The 15,819-nt window shown below is 47.2% G+C and overlaps 1 protein-coding gene across 8 annotated transcripts in view; it reads left to right on the forward strand.

Annotated features, from left to right (window-relative positions):
* Nucleotides 1-484: 484 nt before the first annotated feature.
* ank3b (ankyrin 3b) overlaps nt 485-15,819 on the forward strand; it is a 294,436-nt gene continuing 279,101 nt past the window's right edge. For 4 of the 8 annotated variants that reach the window (XM_090217947.1, XM_090217950.1, XM_090217933.1 and 1 more), the window contains exon 1: nt 485-825. In XM_090217947.1, the coding sequence (XP_090074073.1) occupies nt 790-825 (36 nt within the window). In that variant the 5' untranslated portion in view covers nt 485-789. The remainder of the gene's footprint in view (nt 826-15,819) is intronic. The other 4 variants (XM_090217925.1, XM_090217952.1, XM_090217954.1 and 1 more) reach the window with 1 other exon arrangement.

The raw sequence follows: 15,819 nt of genomic DNA on the forward strand, positions 1-15,819 counted from the left end.
ACTATACACCTACCAGTGAGCCAGTCGGGGTAATGACCACTGGGTAATAACTATACACCTACCAGTGAGCCAGTCGGGGCAATGACCACTGGGTAATAATCTCTGGGTAATAAACTCTGGGTAATAACCACTGGGTAATAATCACTGGGTAATAATCTCTGGTCAATAACCACCGAGTAATAACTAAGCCAGTCCAGGTAATAACCACTGGGTAATAATTGAGCCAGTCGGGGCAATGACCACTGGGTAATAATCTCTGGGTAATAATCTCTGGGCAATAACCACTGGGTAATAATCTCTGGGTAATAATCTCTGGGTAATAATCTCTGGGCAATAACCACTGGGTAATAATCTCTGATCAATAACCACCGAGTAATAACGAAGCCAGTCCAGGTAATAACCCCTGGGTAATAACTGAGCCAGTCGGGGTAATAACCACTGGGTAATAACCACTGGGTAATAACCACCGAGTAATAACTAAGCCAGTCCGGGTAATGACCACTGGGTAATAACCACCGAGTAATAACTAAGCCAGTCCGGGTAGTCAGGCGACTCTACCTGCACGCTCCATAGAATGACACTACAGCTATCTCGCGCCACAAACACGTTTTGCCCGGGAAATATCAGGACCTTCGAGAATGAAAACTTGTTGAAGACGAAGGACTTGATTTCGTTTTTTAAATAATATTCTAATATAATAGCTTCGTGATAATTCATATTTTCTATACGTTTATGGATTTTGCACGACTGAGAATCTGAGCAGCTGTCTGGAGTTGAGAAGTCTTCAACATGGCTTCCTCCTCAGGTGACCGCCGAGACTCACAGGTGAGGATCCTTCCTTCCCTGCACACAGGTACCACCAATACACCGCTGGCGAAACACTGCTTCATTTAACAGTTATACTATGGCGAAACACTGCTTCATTTAACAGTTATACTATGGCGAAACACTGCTTCATTTAACAGTGATACTATGGCGAAACACTGCTTCATTTAACAGTGATACTATGGCGAAACTGCTTCATTCAACAGTGATACTATGGCGAAACACTGCTTCATTTAACATTTATACTCATACACCTGATCATTCAGCATAATCATGCTTTCTGAAATTACACAGACTTTGTGTTGTGTTATTTTGCAACTGGGCAAACAGTATTGTGTCGCAACAACGTGGAGTGAAAGTTTTGCTTTCACTTACTCTGTTGGTAAAGCATGAGAGAGATTTAGTAAACATATATAGACTACAAATCGGAAACAGTCAATTGACATGTCAACTTTTGCCTGTTCATATGGGAGTTTACTCGTTTTTCTCTACGCTATTTTTGTCTGTTAACCTACATTGAAGCTCATATATTGTTCATTCAATTCGTATACAAATATTTTCTGCAGACTTTTCTAGTCGTCGTATTATTATGCTACTTTATGCTAATCAGTTAGTTGCACATCTTGCTTACTGTTATACTGTTATAAAGGGTTATAATGCAATTACATGACATTGGATCCACATAATGAATTTGATATGAAAACCTTGGTAGTGACACATAAAGTGTAGGATTGTTTTTATTGTAGAATAGTTGTTAGTTGTTCTATGTAAAGCGCATAACTGATCACTCATAACAGCCTACCAACATCAGCCTGAACAAAACAAATTCAGAGTTAATGGCTGATCTATTCTGTGGCTATAAAGCAACCTCAACCCCAGTAATCCCTATTGTCTATAAGTCAAGGAGTGGTTTTGGGAAAGAACAAACAAACTAAAAGCCTTGCTCTAGGGCAGAGTCCCAAATGGCACACTATTTGCTACATAGTGCCCCATGGGCTCTAGTCAAAGAAGTGCCCTATATAGGGAATAGGGTGCCATTTGGGATGCATGCTTAGATCCTAGTGGACTCAAGATTCTGGAGAAACAGGTTCTCAGGTAATGGTGTCGCTGATTAACAGTATCCTGGGAATGACTATGGTTGTATCTCAAACAGCACCCTATTCCCTATATAGTGGCCTGGTCTAAAGTAGTGCAGCACCCTATTCCCTATATAGTGGCCCTGGTCTAAAGTAGTACAGCACCCTATTCCCTATATAGTGGCCCTGGTCTAAAGTAGTGCAGCACCCTATTCCCTATATAGTGGCCCTGGTCTAAAGTAGTGCAGCACCCTATTCCCTATATAGTGGCCTGGCCTATAGTAGTGCAGCACCCTATTCCCTATATAGTGGCCTGGCCTATAGTAGTGCAGCACCCTATTCCCTATATAGTGGCCTGGCCTATAGTAGTGCAGCACCCTATTCCCTATATAGTGGCCTGGCCTATAGTAGTGCAGCACCCTATTCCCTATATAGTGGCCCTGGTCTAAAGTAGTGCAGAACCCTATTCCCTATATAGTGGCCTGGCCTATAGTAGTGCAGCACCCTATTCCCTATATAGTGGCCTGGCCTATAGTAGTGCAGCACCCTATTCCCTATATAGTGGCCCTGGTCTAAAGTAGTGCAGAACCCTATTCCCTATATAGTGAGTGGCCTGGTCTATAGTGGTGCAGCACCCTATTCCCTACATAGTGGCCTGGCCTATAGTAGTGCACTATGTAGGGAATAGGGTACCATTTGGAATACAGACAGTCTTTAAAGGGACTTGTGGTTTGGCCTGTGGAGACTTGCAGATGCCCGCTGACTGCATCTTCATGGCGTCTTGAGTGGTGTTGTTTACTAATGCACTACTAAAGTCCTGTGTTTAATATCACTGTCTGTCATTCTGCTAGTGCTTTATAAACAGTGGAGTTAGAGCAGGGGGGGGGCTTTTAGTCAACCAGGTGAGGGGAGTTCTTTACTCATTAGTGACCTTAAGTCATCAATCAAGTACAAGGGAGGAATGAAAACCTGCAGACATTCGGGCCCTCCGTGGAATGAGTTTGGCACACATGAGTTAGAGCATGACGTCAGTGGGGAGAAGGCTGGTAGGTCTACCATGTTAGTGTCCTAGTGTGGTACATGAGTTAGAGCATGACGTCCGTGGCGCGTTGGGGAGAAGGCTGGTAGGTCTACCATGTTAGTGACCTAGTGTGGTACATGAGTTAGAGCATGATGTCAGTGGGGAGAAGGCTGGTAGGTCTACCATGTTAGTGTCCTAGTGTGGTACATGAGTTAGAGCATGATGTCAGTGGCACGTTGGGGAGAAGGCTGGTAGGTCTACCATGTTAGTGACCTAGTGTGGTACATGAGTTAGAGCATGATGTCAGTGGCACGTTGGGGAGAAGGCTGGTAGGTCTACCATGTTAGTGACCTAGTGTGCTAACGTCCTCATTCTAAGGCCGTTCCGTTCTGGAGACAAACAGTCTCCTTCTCTGGTTTCTCTTAGTGCTTTAGAAACCATGACAACGCACTAACTAGAGAATGACATCAGTGGCGCGTTGGGGAGAAGGCTGGTAGGCCAGTCATGTGTCGTAGCATTGTAGTGACCCTAGTGATAGCGTTGTGACTTGTCCTCATCCTGAGCCGGTTCTGTTCGGGAGATAAACAGATAATGCAGTGATTCCCTGCTCTGATGCCAGAGCCCCACGTGCCGCTGGTGACGGGCTGAGGCTGATACAGCTCTGGAGACAATGGAAGAGGAATGAAAGATCCCTCTATCAGTCCTGCTGACCTATAGTCGCACCCTGGCACCCTGTTCCCTATACAGTGCACTATACTACAGCCCTATCCCCTCTATCAGTCCTGCTGACCTAGAGTCACACCCTGGCACCCTGTTCCCTCCACACTATACTACAGCCCGATTCCCTATATAATGCACTACTTTATACACTACTTTATACTACAGCCCTATTCCCTATATAGTGCACTACTTTATACTACAGCCCTATTCCCTATATAGTGCACTACTGTTGACCATGGCCCTATTCCCTATATAGAACACTACTGTTGACCAGAGCCCTATTCCCTATATAGAACACTACTGTTGACCAGAGCCCTATTCCCTATATAGAACACTACTGTTGACCAGGGCCCTATTCCCTATATAGAACACTACTGTTGACCAGAGCCCTATTCCCTATATAGAACACTACTGTTGACCAGAGCCCTATTCCCTATATAGAACACTACTGTTGACCAGAGCCCTATTCCCTATATAGAACACTACTGTTGACCAGAGCCCTATTCCCTATATAGAACACTACTGTTGACCAGAGCCCTATTCCCTATATAGAACACTACTGTTAACCAGAGCCCTATTCCCTATATAGAACACTACTGTTGACCAGAGCCCTAATCCCTATATAGAACACTACTGTTGACCAGAGCCCTATTCCCTATATACGTATATTGCTGCCTGACTTGCTACCTGACTTGCTGCCTGCCTGACTTGCTGCCTGCCTGCATGACTTGCTGTTTGCCTGCATGACTTGTTGCCTGCATGACTTGCTGCCTGCCTGCATGACTTGCTACCTGCCTGCTGTTGACCTTAGTGATGGGGCTCTATACAGCTCAGCCACAGAACAGCCATTATGTTGAATCTATTTACTGTAGGATACGGGCAGAGTAGACACACTGTTGAACAGTATCCTCAGCCACAGAACGGCCATACTCGTCGCCAAACCCACTGGCTACAGGTTATCAACAAGTCTCTCCTAGGTAAAGCCCCGCCTTATCTCAGCTCACTGGTCACCATAGCAGCACCCACTCGTAGCACGCGCTCCTGCAGGTATGTATATCTCACTGGTCACCCCAAAGCGAATTCCTCCTTTGGTCGTCTTTCCTTCCAGTTCTCTGCTGCCCATGACTGAAACGAATTGCAAAAATCTCTGAAGCTGGAGACTCACATCTCCCTCACTAGCATTATGCACCAGCTGTCAGAGCAGCTCACAGATCACTGCACCTGTACATAGCCCATCTGTTAACAGCCCATCTATCTACCTACCTCATCCCCATACTGTATTTATTTATTTATTTTGCTCCTTCGCACCCCAGTATCTCTACCTGCACATTCATCTCCTGCCGATCTACCATTCCAGTGTTTAATTGCTATATTGTAATTACTTCGCCACCATGGCCTATTTATTTCCTTAACTTACCTCATTTGCACTCACTGCATATAGACTTTTTGTTTTCTTTTGTTCTACTGTGTTATTGACTATGTTTGGTTTATTCCATGTGTAACTCTGTGTCGTTGTCTGTGTCACACTGCTGTGCTTTATCTTGGCCAGGTCGCAGTTGTAAATGAGAACTTGTTCTCAACTAGCCTACCTGGTTAAATTAAGGTGAAATAAATAAATACGAATGTTGAATCTATCTACTGTAGGATACAGGCAGAGTAGACACACTATTGAACAGTATCCCAAATGGCACCATATTCCCTATATAGTTCACTACTATGGGCTCTGGTCAAATGTAGTGCACTATACTGAGAACAGGGTGTCATATGGGATGCTTCCTTGGTGTCATGGTGGAGAAAGGCAGTCTGGTCTATATGAGTGGGTCTGTTTTCTGTTTCACAGTTGTTTCTATGACAGTCATACAGATGTTGTCTGTTCCTAATGTCACCCTGTTCACTGTATAGTAGAGGTGGAACCAAGTCACTATTATTATTATTGGAGTCACAAGCAAGTCATGAGGTCTGAGTCTCAAGTCGAGTCCCCAGTAGAACGGGTCGAGTCTGGAGTCCAGTCCAAGTCGAGTCCCCAGTAGAACGGGTCGAGTCTGGAGTCCAGTCCAAGTCGAGTCCCCAGTAGAACGGGTTGAGTCGCACGTTTTTTTTCAAGTCATGCCCCCCCAAAAAATCTATACATGTAGTGACTTGTTGAACTACAAATCGTTGTCTATTTATTGAGGCTTCCAGACATCCCTTTACAGTATGTATTCTACAACACACTTTGATGATGTCATTGTAAAATAGGGATGTTGTGAAGGCAGGTTGATGAGCGTAGATGTATTTACAGGTCTTGGTGATCCGATGGTGAAAGTGCCACATCATACCAAATATATTTATACAAATTCAAGTATTACAGAACACACACACACACACACACACACACACACACACACACACACACACACACAAACGCACACACACACACACACACACACACACACACACACACACACACACACACACACACACACACACACACACACACACACACACACACACACACACACACACACACACACACACACACACACACACACACACACTTTTATCAATGTACCTAGGACTGTTTGTTCAGCCTCTTGATCACTTTCAAAGATTCTCTTTCACCAGGTCAGGAGGTGTCAACCTCTGATGGTTGTACATCTCTAGTAAAGTGGACCAGCGGTGGCTGGGAGGTCTCTTCCTGTTTTGTTTTAGTGGGGCTTCACAGACATGTGGGTAGAGGTGTACAGATCAGCTCAGTCTGGTGGTAGTTAAGGGTTCATGGTGGGGTCACAATGGTTCATCATCATCAGGCTGGTGATAGATACAGTGAACCCATAGAATGTGTTGTCAATGTAATGGGTTGGTTTCCTGACTGTAATGTAATGGGTTGGTTTCCTGACTGTAATGTAATGGGTTGGTTTCCTGACTGTAATGTAATGGGTTGGTTTCCTGACTGTAATGTAATGGGTTGGTTTCTTGACTGTAATGTAATGGGTTGGTTTCCTGACTGTAATGTAATGGTTTGGTTTCCTGACTGTAATGTAATGGGTTGGTTTCCTGACTGTAATGTAATGGGTTGGTTTCCTGACTGTAACAGGAAGAATACACCTTTATCAGTGCATATGGATGATCTAATCACCACATGTTACTGACTCAGGTCGCGTCCCAAATAGCACTCTGTTCCCACTATATAAAGGGAATAGGGTGCCTTTTGGGAAGCATTCCCCAGGTTATCACATTGCTGTTGTTTGTCAGAGCCCTCTTTCCTGTTAATACTGTGTTATCTACCTATCAGCCCATCAGAGGTTTCTGTTCAGACCTGTAGAAGCAGTGTCTCTCTCTCTCTGGAGGCTCATAGGGCTCTGGTCTGAAGTAGGTCACTATTTAAGGAATAGGGTGCCATTTGGGATGTTCTTAGGGAGTTGGACCAATCCTGTAGAAGGAAGCAATGTCTACTTTCACTTTACTGTTATCAGACAGTTTAAATCAACACATATATCTTCCAGCACGGATATGGCAGTTTGAGCAGGTCTCTTTCACACTAGTTATTGTAATGGGCTGGTTTCCTTTGTGAGCCTGCTGTTCACTCTGACAATCATTAAAGTATATGTGACCGACCGGTTCGGTCTTATGTAGCAACATTTGAAATGGGGTATTTTACATTGGAAAGAAGTAGAAGAGCTAGAAAATGGTATATCATATACTGCAGTTGAGGAACAATGGGAAAGTAATTCTGCTTTGAAAGTTGATCAACTTGTAACCTCACTTTTGAGAAAATGGCCCTTGACTGTTTTTGGTACCCACTGGAGAGCTCTTCTTTGTCTACACCCATTCAGCATTGTTAACACCCTCTAAAGTTCAGAGCTCACACTGGACACTCTGGCTGAGGAGTAGGGTTGATCCCAGCGTTCAGAGCTCACACTGGACACTGGCCGAGGAGTAGGATTGATCCCAGCGTTCAGAGCTCACACTGGACACTCTGGTTGAGGAGTAGGGTTGATCCCAGCGTTCAGAGCTCACACTGGACACTCTGGCTGAGGAGTAGGGTTGATTCCAGCGTTCAGAGCTCACACTGGACACTCTGGCCGAGGAGTAGGGTTGATCCCAGCGTTCAGAGCTCACTGTCATGTATTGTCATGTTGTGTGTTTCTGTCCTTTCCCTTCACCCTGTCTCCCTCTGCTGGTCGTTGTTAGGTTACCTTTTCTCCCCCTCTTTCCCCCAGCTGTGCCTTGTCTCCTCCTAACTACCCATTCACCCCGTTTCCCACCTGTTCCCTTTTTCCCTCTGATTAGGTCCCTATATCTCTCTCTGTTTTTGTTCCTGTCCTTGTCGGATTCTTGTTTGTTGTGTTTCATGCCTGAACCAGACTGTCGTCATGTTTGCTGTAACCTTGTCTTGTCCTGTCGGAATCTGCCGGTCCGTCTGAGCATACCTATGTTTGGTAATTAAAGAAGCTCTGTTTAAGTTAATTCGCTTTTGGGTCCTCATTCACGCACCGTAACAGAAGAATCCGACCAAGAATGGACCCAGCGACTTCGGATCCTCTCCACTCAGCCGTCGGGATCCAGGGAGCGATGCTAGGCAGACACGAGCAGGAAGTGTCTGCTGCTCGACATGCCGTTGAGACCCTGGCCACCCAAGTCTCCAACCTCACAGAACAGGTTCACCATCTCCGCCTCGATCCACCGGCCACTTCCAGGGCTTTCGAATCTCCGGAGCCCAGAATCAATAACCCGCCGTGTTACTCTGGGGAGCCCACTGAATGCCGCTCGTTCCTCACCCAGTGTGATATTGTGTTTTCTCTCCAGCCCAACACTTACTCCAGGAGCACTGCTCGTGTCGCCTACGTCATATCTCTCCTTATTGGACGGGCTCGTGAGTGGGGCACGGCAATCTGGGAGGCAAGGGCTGAGTGTACTAACCAGTATCAGGACTTTAAGGAGGAGATGATACGGGTTTTTGATCGATCTGTTTTTGGGGAGGAGGCTTCCAGGGCCCTGTCTTCCCTATGTCAAGGCAATCGATCCATAACAGACTACTCTATTGAGTTTCGCACTCTTGCTGTCTCCAGTGGCTGGAACGAGCCGGCCTTGCTCGCTCGTCTTCTGGAGGGTCTCCGCGCAGAGGTAAAGGATGAGATTCTCTCCCGGGAGGTTCCTTCCAGCGTGGATTCCTTGATTGAACTCGCTATTCGCATTGAGCGACGGGTTGATCTTCGTCACCGAGCTCGTGGAAAGGAGCTCGCGCTCTCCGTCGCTCCCCTCTCCGCATCACTACCATCTTCCTCTGCCGGCTCGGGTGCTGAGCCCATGCAGCTGGGAGGTATCCGCATCTCGACTAAGGAGAGGGAACGGAGAATCACCAACCGCCTCTGTCTCTATTGCGGTTCCGCTGGTCATTTTGTCACTTCATGTCCAGTAAAAGGCCAGAGCTCGTCAGTAAGCGGAGGGCTACTGGTGAGCGCTACTACTCCTGTCTCTCCTTCAAGATCCTGCACTACCTTGTCGGTCCATCTACGCTGGACCGGTTCGTCAGCTTCCTGCAGTGCCTTAATAGACTCTGGGGCGGAGGGCTGTTTTATGGACGAGACCTGGGCTCGGGAACATGACATTCCTCTCAGACAGTTAAAGGAGCCCACGGCCTTGTTCGCCCTGGATGGTAGTCCTCTCCCCAGGATTCAGCGTGAGACGCTACCTTTAACCCTCACTGTTTCTGGTAATCATAGTGAAACCATTTCTTTTTTAATTTTTCGTTCACCTTTTACACCTGTTGTTTTGGGCCATCCCTGGCTAGTTTGTCATAATCCTTCCATTAATTGGTCTAGTAATTCTATCCTCTCCTGGAACGTCTCTTGTCATGTGAAATGTTTAATGTCTGCTATCCCTCCTGTTTCCTCTGTCTCTTCTTCACAGGAGGAGCCTGGTGATTTGACAGGGGTGCCGGAGGAATATCACGATCTGCGCACGGTGTTCAGTCGGTCCAGGGCCACCTCTCTTCCTCCACACCGGTCGTATGATTGTAGTATTGATCTCCTTCCGGGAACCACCCCCCCCCGGGGTAGACTATACTCTCTGTCGGCTCCCGAACGTAAGGCTCTCGAAGATTATTTGTCTGTAGCTCTTGACGCCGGTACCATAGTCCCCTCCTCCTCTCCCGCCGGAGCGGGGTTTTTTTTTGTCAAGAAGAAGGACGGGTCTCTGCGCCCCTGCATAGATTATCGAGGGCTGAATGACATAACAGTGAAGAATCGTTATCCGCTTCCTCTTATGTCTTCAGCCTTCGAGATCCTGCAGGGAGCCAGGTTTTTCACTAAGTTGGACCTTCGTAACGCTTACCATCTCGTGCGCATCAGGGAGGGGGACGAGTGGAAGACGGCGTTTAACACTCCGTTAGGGCACTTTGAATACCGGGTCCTTCTTTTCGGCCTCGCTAACGCTCCAGCTGTCTTTCAGGCATTAGTCAATGATGTCCTGAGAGACATGCTGAACATCTTTGTTTTCGTTTACCTTGACGATATCCTGATTTTTTCACCGTCACTCCAGATTCATGTTCAGCACGTTCGACGTGTCCTCCAGCGCCTTTTAGAGAATTGTCTTTTTGTGAAGGCTGAGAAGTGCACTTTTCATGCCTCCTCCGTCACATTTCTCGGTTCTGTTATTTCCGCTGAAGGCATTAAGATGGATCCCGCTAAGGTCCAAGCTGTCATTGATTGGCCCGTCCCTAAGTCACGCGTCGAGCTGCAGCGCTTTCTTGGCTTCGCGAACTTCTATCGTCGTTTCATCCGTAATTTCGGTCAGGTGGCAGCTCCTCTCACAGCCCTTACTTCTGTCAAGACGTGCTTTAAGTGGTCCGTTTCCGCCCAGGGAGCTTTTGATCTCCTCAAGAATCGTTTTACATCCGCTCCTATCCTTGTTACACCTGACGTCTCTAGACAGTTCGTTGTCGAGGTTGACGCGTCAGAGGTGGGCGTGGGAGCCATTCTTTCTCAGCGCCCCCTCTCTGACGACAAGGTCCACCCATGCACGTATTTTTCTCATCGCCTGTCGCCGTCGGAACGTAACTATGATGTGGGTAACCGCGAACTGCTCGCCATCCGGTTAGCCCTAGGCGAATGGCGACAGTGGTTGGAGGGGGCGACCGTTCCTTTTGTCGTTTGGACTGACCATAGGAACCTTGAGTACATCCGTTCTGCCAAACGACTTAATGCGCGTCAGGCGCGTTGGGCGCTGTTTTTCGCTCGTTTCGAGTTCGTGATTTCTTATCGTCCGGGCTCTAAGAACACCAAGCCTGATGCTTTGTCTCGTCTCTTCAGTTCTTCAGTAGCCTCCACTGACCCCGAGGGGATTCTCCCTGAGGGGCGTGTTGTCGGGTTGACTGTCTGGGGAATTGAGAGGCAGGTAAAACAAGCGCTCACTCACACTCCGTCGCCGCGCGCTTGTCCTAGGAACCTTCTTTTCGTTCCCGTTCCTACTCGTCTGGCCGTTCTTCAGTGGGCTCACTCTGCCAAGTTAGCCGGCCACCCTGGCGTTCGGGGTACGCTTGCTTCCATTCGTCAGCGTTTTTGGTGGCCCACCCGGGAGCATGACACGCGTCGTTTCGTGGCTGCTTGTTCGGTCTGCGCGCAGACTAAGTCCTGTAACTCTCCTCCTGCCGGCCGTCTCAGGCCGCTTCCTATTCCCTCTCGACCGTGGTCTCACATCGCCTTAGATTTTGTCACCGGACTGCCTTCGTCAGCGGGGAAGACTGTTATTCTTACGGTTGTCGATAGGTTCTCTAAGGCGGCTCATTTCATTCCCCTTGCTAAGCTTCCTTCTGCTAAAGAGACGGCACAAATCATCATCGAGAATGTTTTCAGAATTCATGGCCTTCCGTCAGACGTCGTTTCGGACAGAGGTCCGCAATTCACGTCTCAATTTTGGAGGGAGTTTTGCCGTTTGATTGGGGCTTCCGTCAGTCTCTCTTCCGGCTTTCACCCCCAGTCTAACGGTCAAGCAGAACGGGCCAATCAGACTATTGGTCGCATCTTACGCAGTCTTTCTTTTCGCAACCCTGCGTCTTGGTCAGAACAGCTTCCCTGGGCAGAATACGCCCACAACTCGCTTCCTTCGTCTGCGACCGGGCTATCTCCTTTTCAGAGTAGCCTCGGGTACCAGCCTCCGCTGTTCTCATCTCAGTTCGCCGAGTCCAGCGTCCCCTCCGCTCAGGCTTTTGTCCAACGTTGCGAGCGCACCTGGAAGAGGGTCAGGTCTGCACTTTGCCGTTATAGGACGCAGACTGTGAGGGCTGCTAATAAGCGTAGAACTAAGAGTCCTAGATATTGTCGCGGTCAGAGAGTTTGGCTCTCCACTCAGAACCTTCCCCTTAAGACGGCTTCTCGCAAGTTGACCCCGCGGTTCATTGGTCCGTTCCGTATTTCTCGAGTCATTAATCCTGTCGCAGTTCGACTTCTTCTTCCGCGATACCTTCGTCGCGTCCACCCGGTCTTCCATGTCTCCTGCATCAAGCCCGTCCTTCGCGCCCCCGCTCGTCTTCCCCCCCCCCCCCCATCCTTGTCGAGGGCGCACCCATCTACAGGGTCCGTAGAATTTTGGACATGCGTCCTCGGGGCCGTGGTCACCAGTACCTCGTAGATTGGGAGGGGTACGGTCCTGAGGAGAGGAGTTGGGTTCCCTCTCGGGACGTGCTGGACCGTGCGCTGATCGAGGATTTCCTCCGTTGCCGCCAGGTTTCCTCCTCGAGTGCGCCAGGAGGCGCTCGGTGAGTGGGGGGGTACTGTCATGTATTGTCATGTTGTGTGTTTCTGTCCTTTCCCTTCACCCTGTCTCCCTCTGCTGGTCGTTGTTAGGTTACCTTTTCTCCCCCTCTTTCCCCCAGCTGTGCCTTGTCTCCTCCTAACTACCCATTCACCCCGTTTCCCACCTGTTCCCTTTTTCCCTCTGATTAGGTCCCTATATCTCTCTCTGTTTTTGTTCCTGTCCTTGTCGGATTCTTGTTTGTTGTGTTTCATGCCTGAACCAGACTGTCGTCATGTTTGCTGTAACCTTGTCTTGTCCTGTCGGAATCTGCCGGTCCGTCTGAGCCTACCTATGTTTGGTAATTAAAGAAGCTCTGTTTAAGTTAATTCGCTTTTGGGTCCTCATTCACGCACCGTAACACTCACACTGGACACTCTGGCTGAGGAGTAGGGTTGATCCCAGCGTTCAGAGCTCACACTGGACACTCTGGCCGAGGAGTAGGGTTGATCCCAGCGTTCAGAGCTCACACTGGACACTCTGGCCGAGCAGTAGGGTTGATCCCAGCGTTCAGAGCTCACACTGGACACTCTGGCCGAGGAGTAGGGTTGATCCCAGCGTTCAGAGCTCACACTGGACACTCTGGCCGAGGAGTAGGGTTGATCCCAGCGTTCAGAGCTCACACTGGACACTCTGGTCCAGGAGTAGGGTTGATCCCAGTGTTCAGAGCTCACACTGGACACTCTGGCCGAGGAGTAGGGTTGATCCCAGCGTTCAGAGCTCACACTGGACACTCTGGCCGAGGAGTAGTGTTGATCCCAGTGTTCAGAGCTCACACTGGACACTCTGGCCGAGGAGTAGGGTTGATCCCAGCGTTCAGAGCTCACACTGGACACTCTGGCCGAGGCGTAGGGTTGATCCCAGCATTAAGAGCGCACACTGGTTGAGCCGAGCGTTCTGACATAACAACAGCAATCAAGCACTCAACATAAGTGGCTAACGTTGGCTAGCTTGCTAGCTACTTCCAGACACAAATGAGAGAACAGCTCACTCTGACCATTTTACTCGCCCTAGCAGAGCTGGTTAGGCTGTTTTTAGGTTATCCAGAGCGTTGGTGACTGCAACAATTTAATTATGCTTTTTTTGTCAACGTATACTGACACCGGCCACTTTCAATGGGTGTTGAGCGTTGTAAACGTGTCAGTTATTCTGCGCTCCGGCACACTCAGATGAGAGTGCTCTGAAATCGGAGTAGATTGAGCAAATTTACCAGCTACGTCTATCGACATTTGTCGCAGTGACATCATGAATATTCTATTGAAATGTTTAATTGCATAGTGGAGTCTTTTGTTTAGACATGTAGCTAGCTAACTAGCTAGCTATCTAGCTAAACAATGAAACATAATCCCAACTCATAACGTTACTACCCTGCATGAATCTGCAGGTAGCTAACCAACCAGGTTCAATGGTAGCTAGCTAACATTAGACTATAACTAGCAATGCAAATTGCTCTGAGATACGAATAATATTACTGCAAAGATCGTACACGTAACATTAGCTAGTGAGCCAGCCAGCTAACGTTAGCTAGCTAGCTAACAGTACACTTTGACTTGAAATGAAAACGACTTTCTGAAATAATGTGAAACGTGTAATATCTGAAAATGTAGCTAGCTAGCTAGATGGACGCTTCTCCCTCTCTGTCACGGATGCCATGTTTGCCCTTAGTTTGAAGATGTAACAGGTGTTTTATACAATAGCCTTCTGTGTGTTCTCTTTTTGACTCCGTCTGCATATTTGCAATCAAACACCAGAATTTTCTCCATCTCCTTAGCTATTATACTCTAAATCCACTGATTTCAAAACTCGGTCCTCCAGAAAGTGGAGAGCAACACTTATGCAGTTCTACTACGTGATGTCTTTCAAAAAAGCAAAAAAAGGAAAGGATTACCTGCACATACTGACCAGCTCATGTTATAGACAGAAGCAAGCTACATGGCGGACCAATCCGACCTCATCTCTCGGCATGTCCAGCCTCCTCATTATCTCAGCCAATCATGGCTAGCGTGAAGGTTGCTGACTTTTTCCATGACTAAACCAACTAGGCTCGTAATTTAACAGTTTTATTTGTATTTACATATGGCACACACATTTGTTATTAAGGCACATGAAAGTTCACATGTTCCAGAAGGCATTTATGCCCCAAAAAACACATTTTGATATGGCGCTCCTGTGGTAGGCATAATGTGGTGATGCACAACGCCTAATTTCTTGAAACAAGTCACATATGTGACTGATCACATTCATTTGGTTGGTTTCTGTTATATTGGAAACATGTCTATATTCTGTTCATCTAAGAGGATAAGCTAAATGTACAGAATGGTAGTATTATTAGAGATCCACAGTCAGATACAGTTGAAGTCTGACGTTTACATACACCTTAGCCAAATACATTTAAACTCAGTTTTTCACAATTCCTGACATTGAATCCTAGTAAAAATTCCCTGTTTTAGGTCAGTTAGGATCACCACTTTATTTTAAGGATGTGAAATACCAGAATAATAGTAGAGAGAATAATTTTTTTTTTTGACTTTTTTTTTTTCATCACATTCCCAGTGGGTCAGAAGTTTACATACACTCAATTAGTATTTGGTAGCATTGCCTTTAAATTGTTTAACTTGGATCAAACATTTCGGGTAGCCTTCCACAAGCTTCCCACAATAAGTTGGGTGAATTTTGGCCCATTCCTCCTGACAGAGCTGGTGTAACTGAGTCAAGTTTGTAGGCCTTCTTGCTCGAACACACTTTTTCAGTTCTGCCCACAGATTTTCCATGGGATTGAGGTCAGGGCTTTGTGATGGCCACTCCAATACATTGACTTTGTTGTCCTTAAGCCATTTTGCCACAACTTTGGAAGTATGCTTGGGGTCATTGTCCATTTGGAAGACCCAAGCTTTAACTTCTTGACTGATGTCTTGAGATGTTGCTTCAATATATCCACATAATTTTCCAGCTTCTTGATGACATCTATTTTGTGAAGTGCACCAGTCACTCCTGCAGCAAAGCACCCCCACAACATGATGCTGCCACCCCTGTGCTTCACGGTTGGGATGGTGTTCTTCGGCTTGCAAGCCTCCCCCTTTTTCCTCCAAACATAACGATGGTCATTATGGCCAAACAGTTCTATTTTTGTTTAATCAGACCAAAAAGTACACTCTTTGTCCCCATGCGCAGTTGCAAACTGTAGTCTGGCTTTTTTTATGGCAGTTTTGGAGCAGTGGCTTCTTCCTTTCTGAGCGGCCTTTCAGGTTATGTCGATATAGGACTTGTTTACTGTGGATTTAGATACTTTTGTACCGGTTTCCTCCAGCATCTTCTCAAGGTTCTTTGCTGTTGTTCTGGGATTGATTTGCACTTTTTGCACCAAAATACGTTAATTTCTAGGAGACAGAACGCATCTCCTTCCTG

Source organism: Oncorhynchus mykiss, chromosome 23 (genome assembly GCF_057628025.1).
Source record: "Oncorhynchus mykiss isolate SJ-2025 chromosome 23, ASM5762802v1, whole genome shotgun sequence".
Taxonomy (NCBI): domain Eukaryota; kingdom Metazoa; phylum Chordata; class Actinopteri; order Salmoniformes; family Salmonidae; genus Oncorhynchus; species Oncorhynchus mykiss.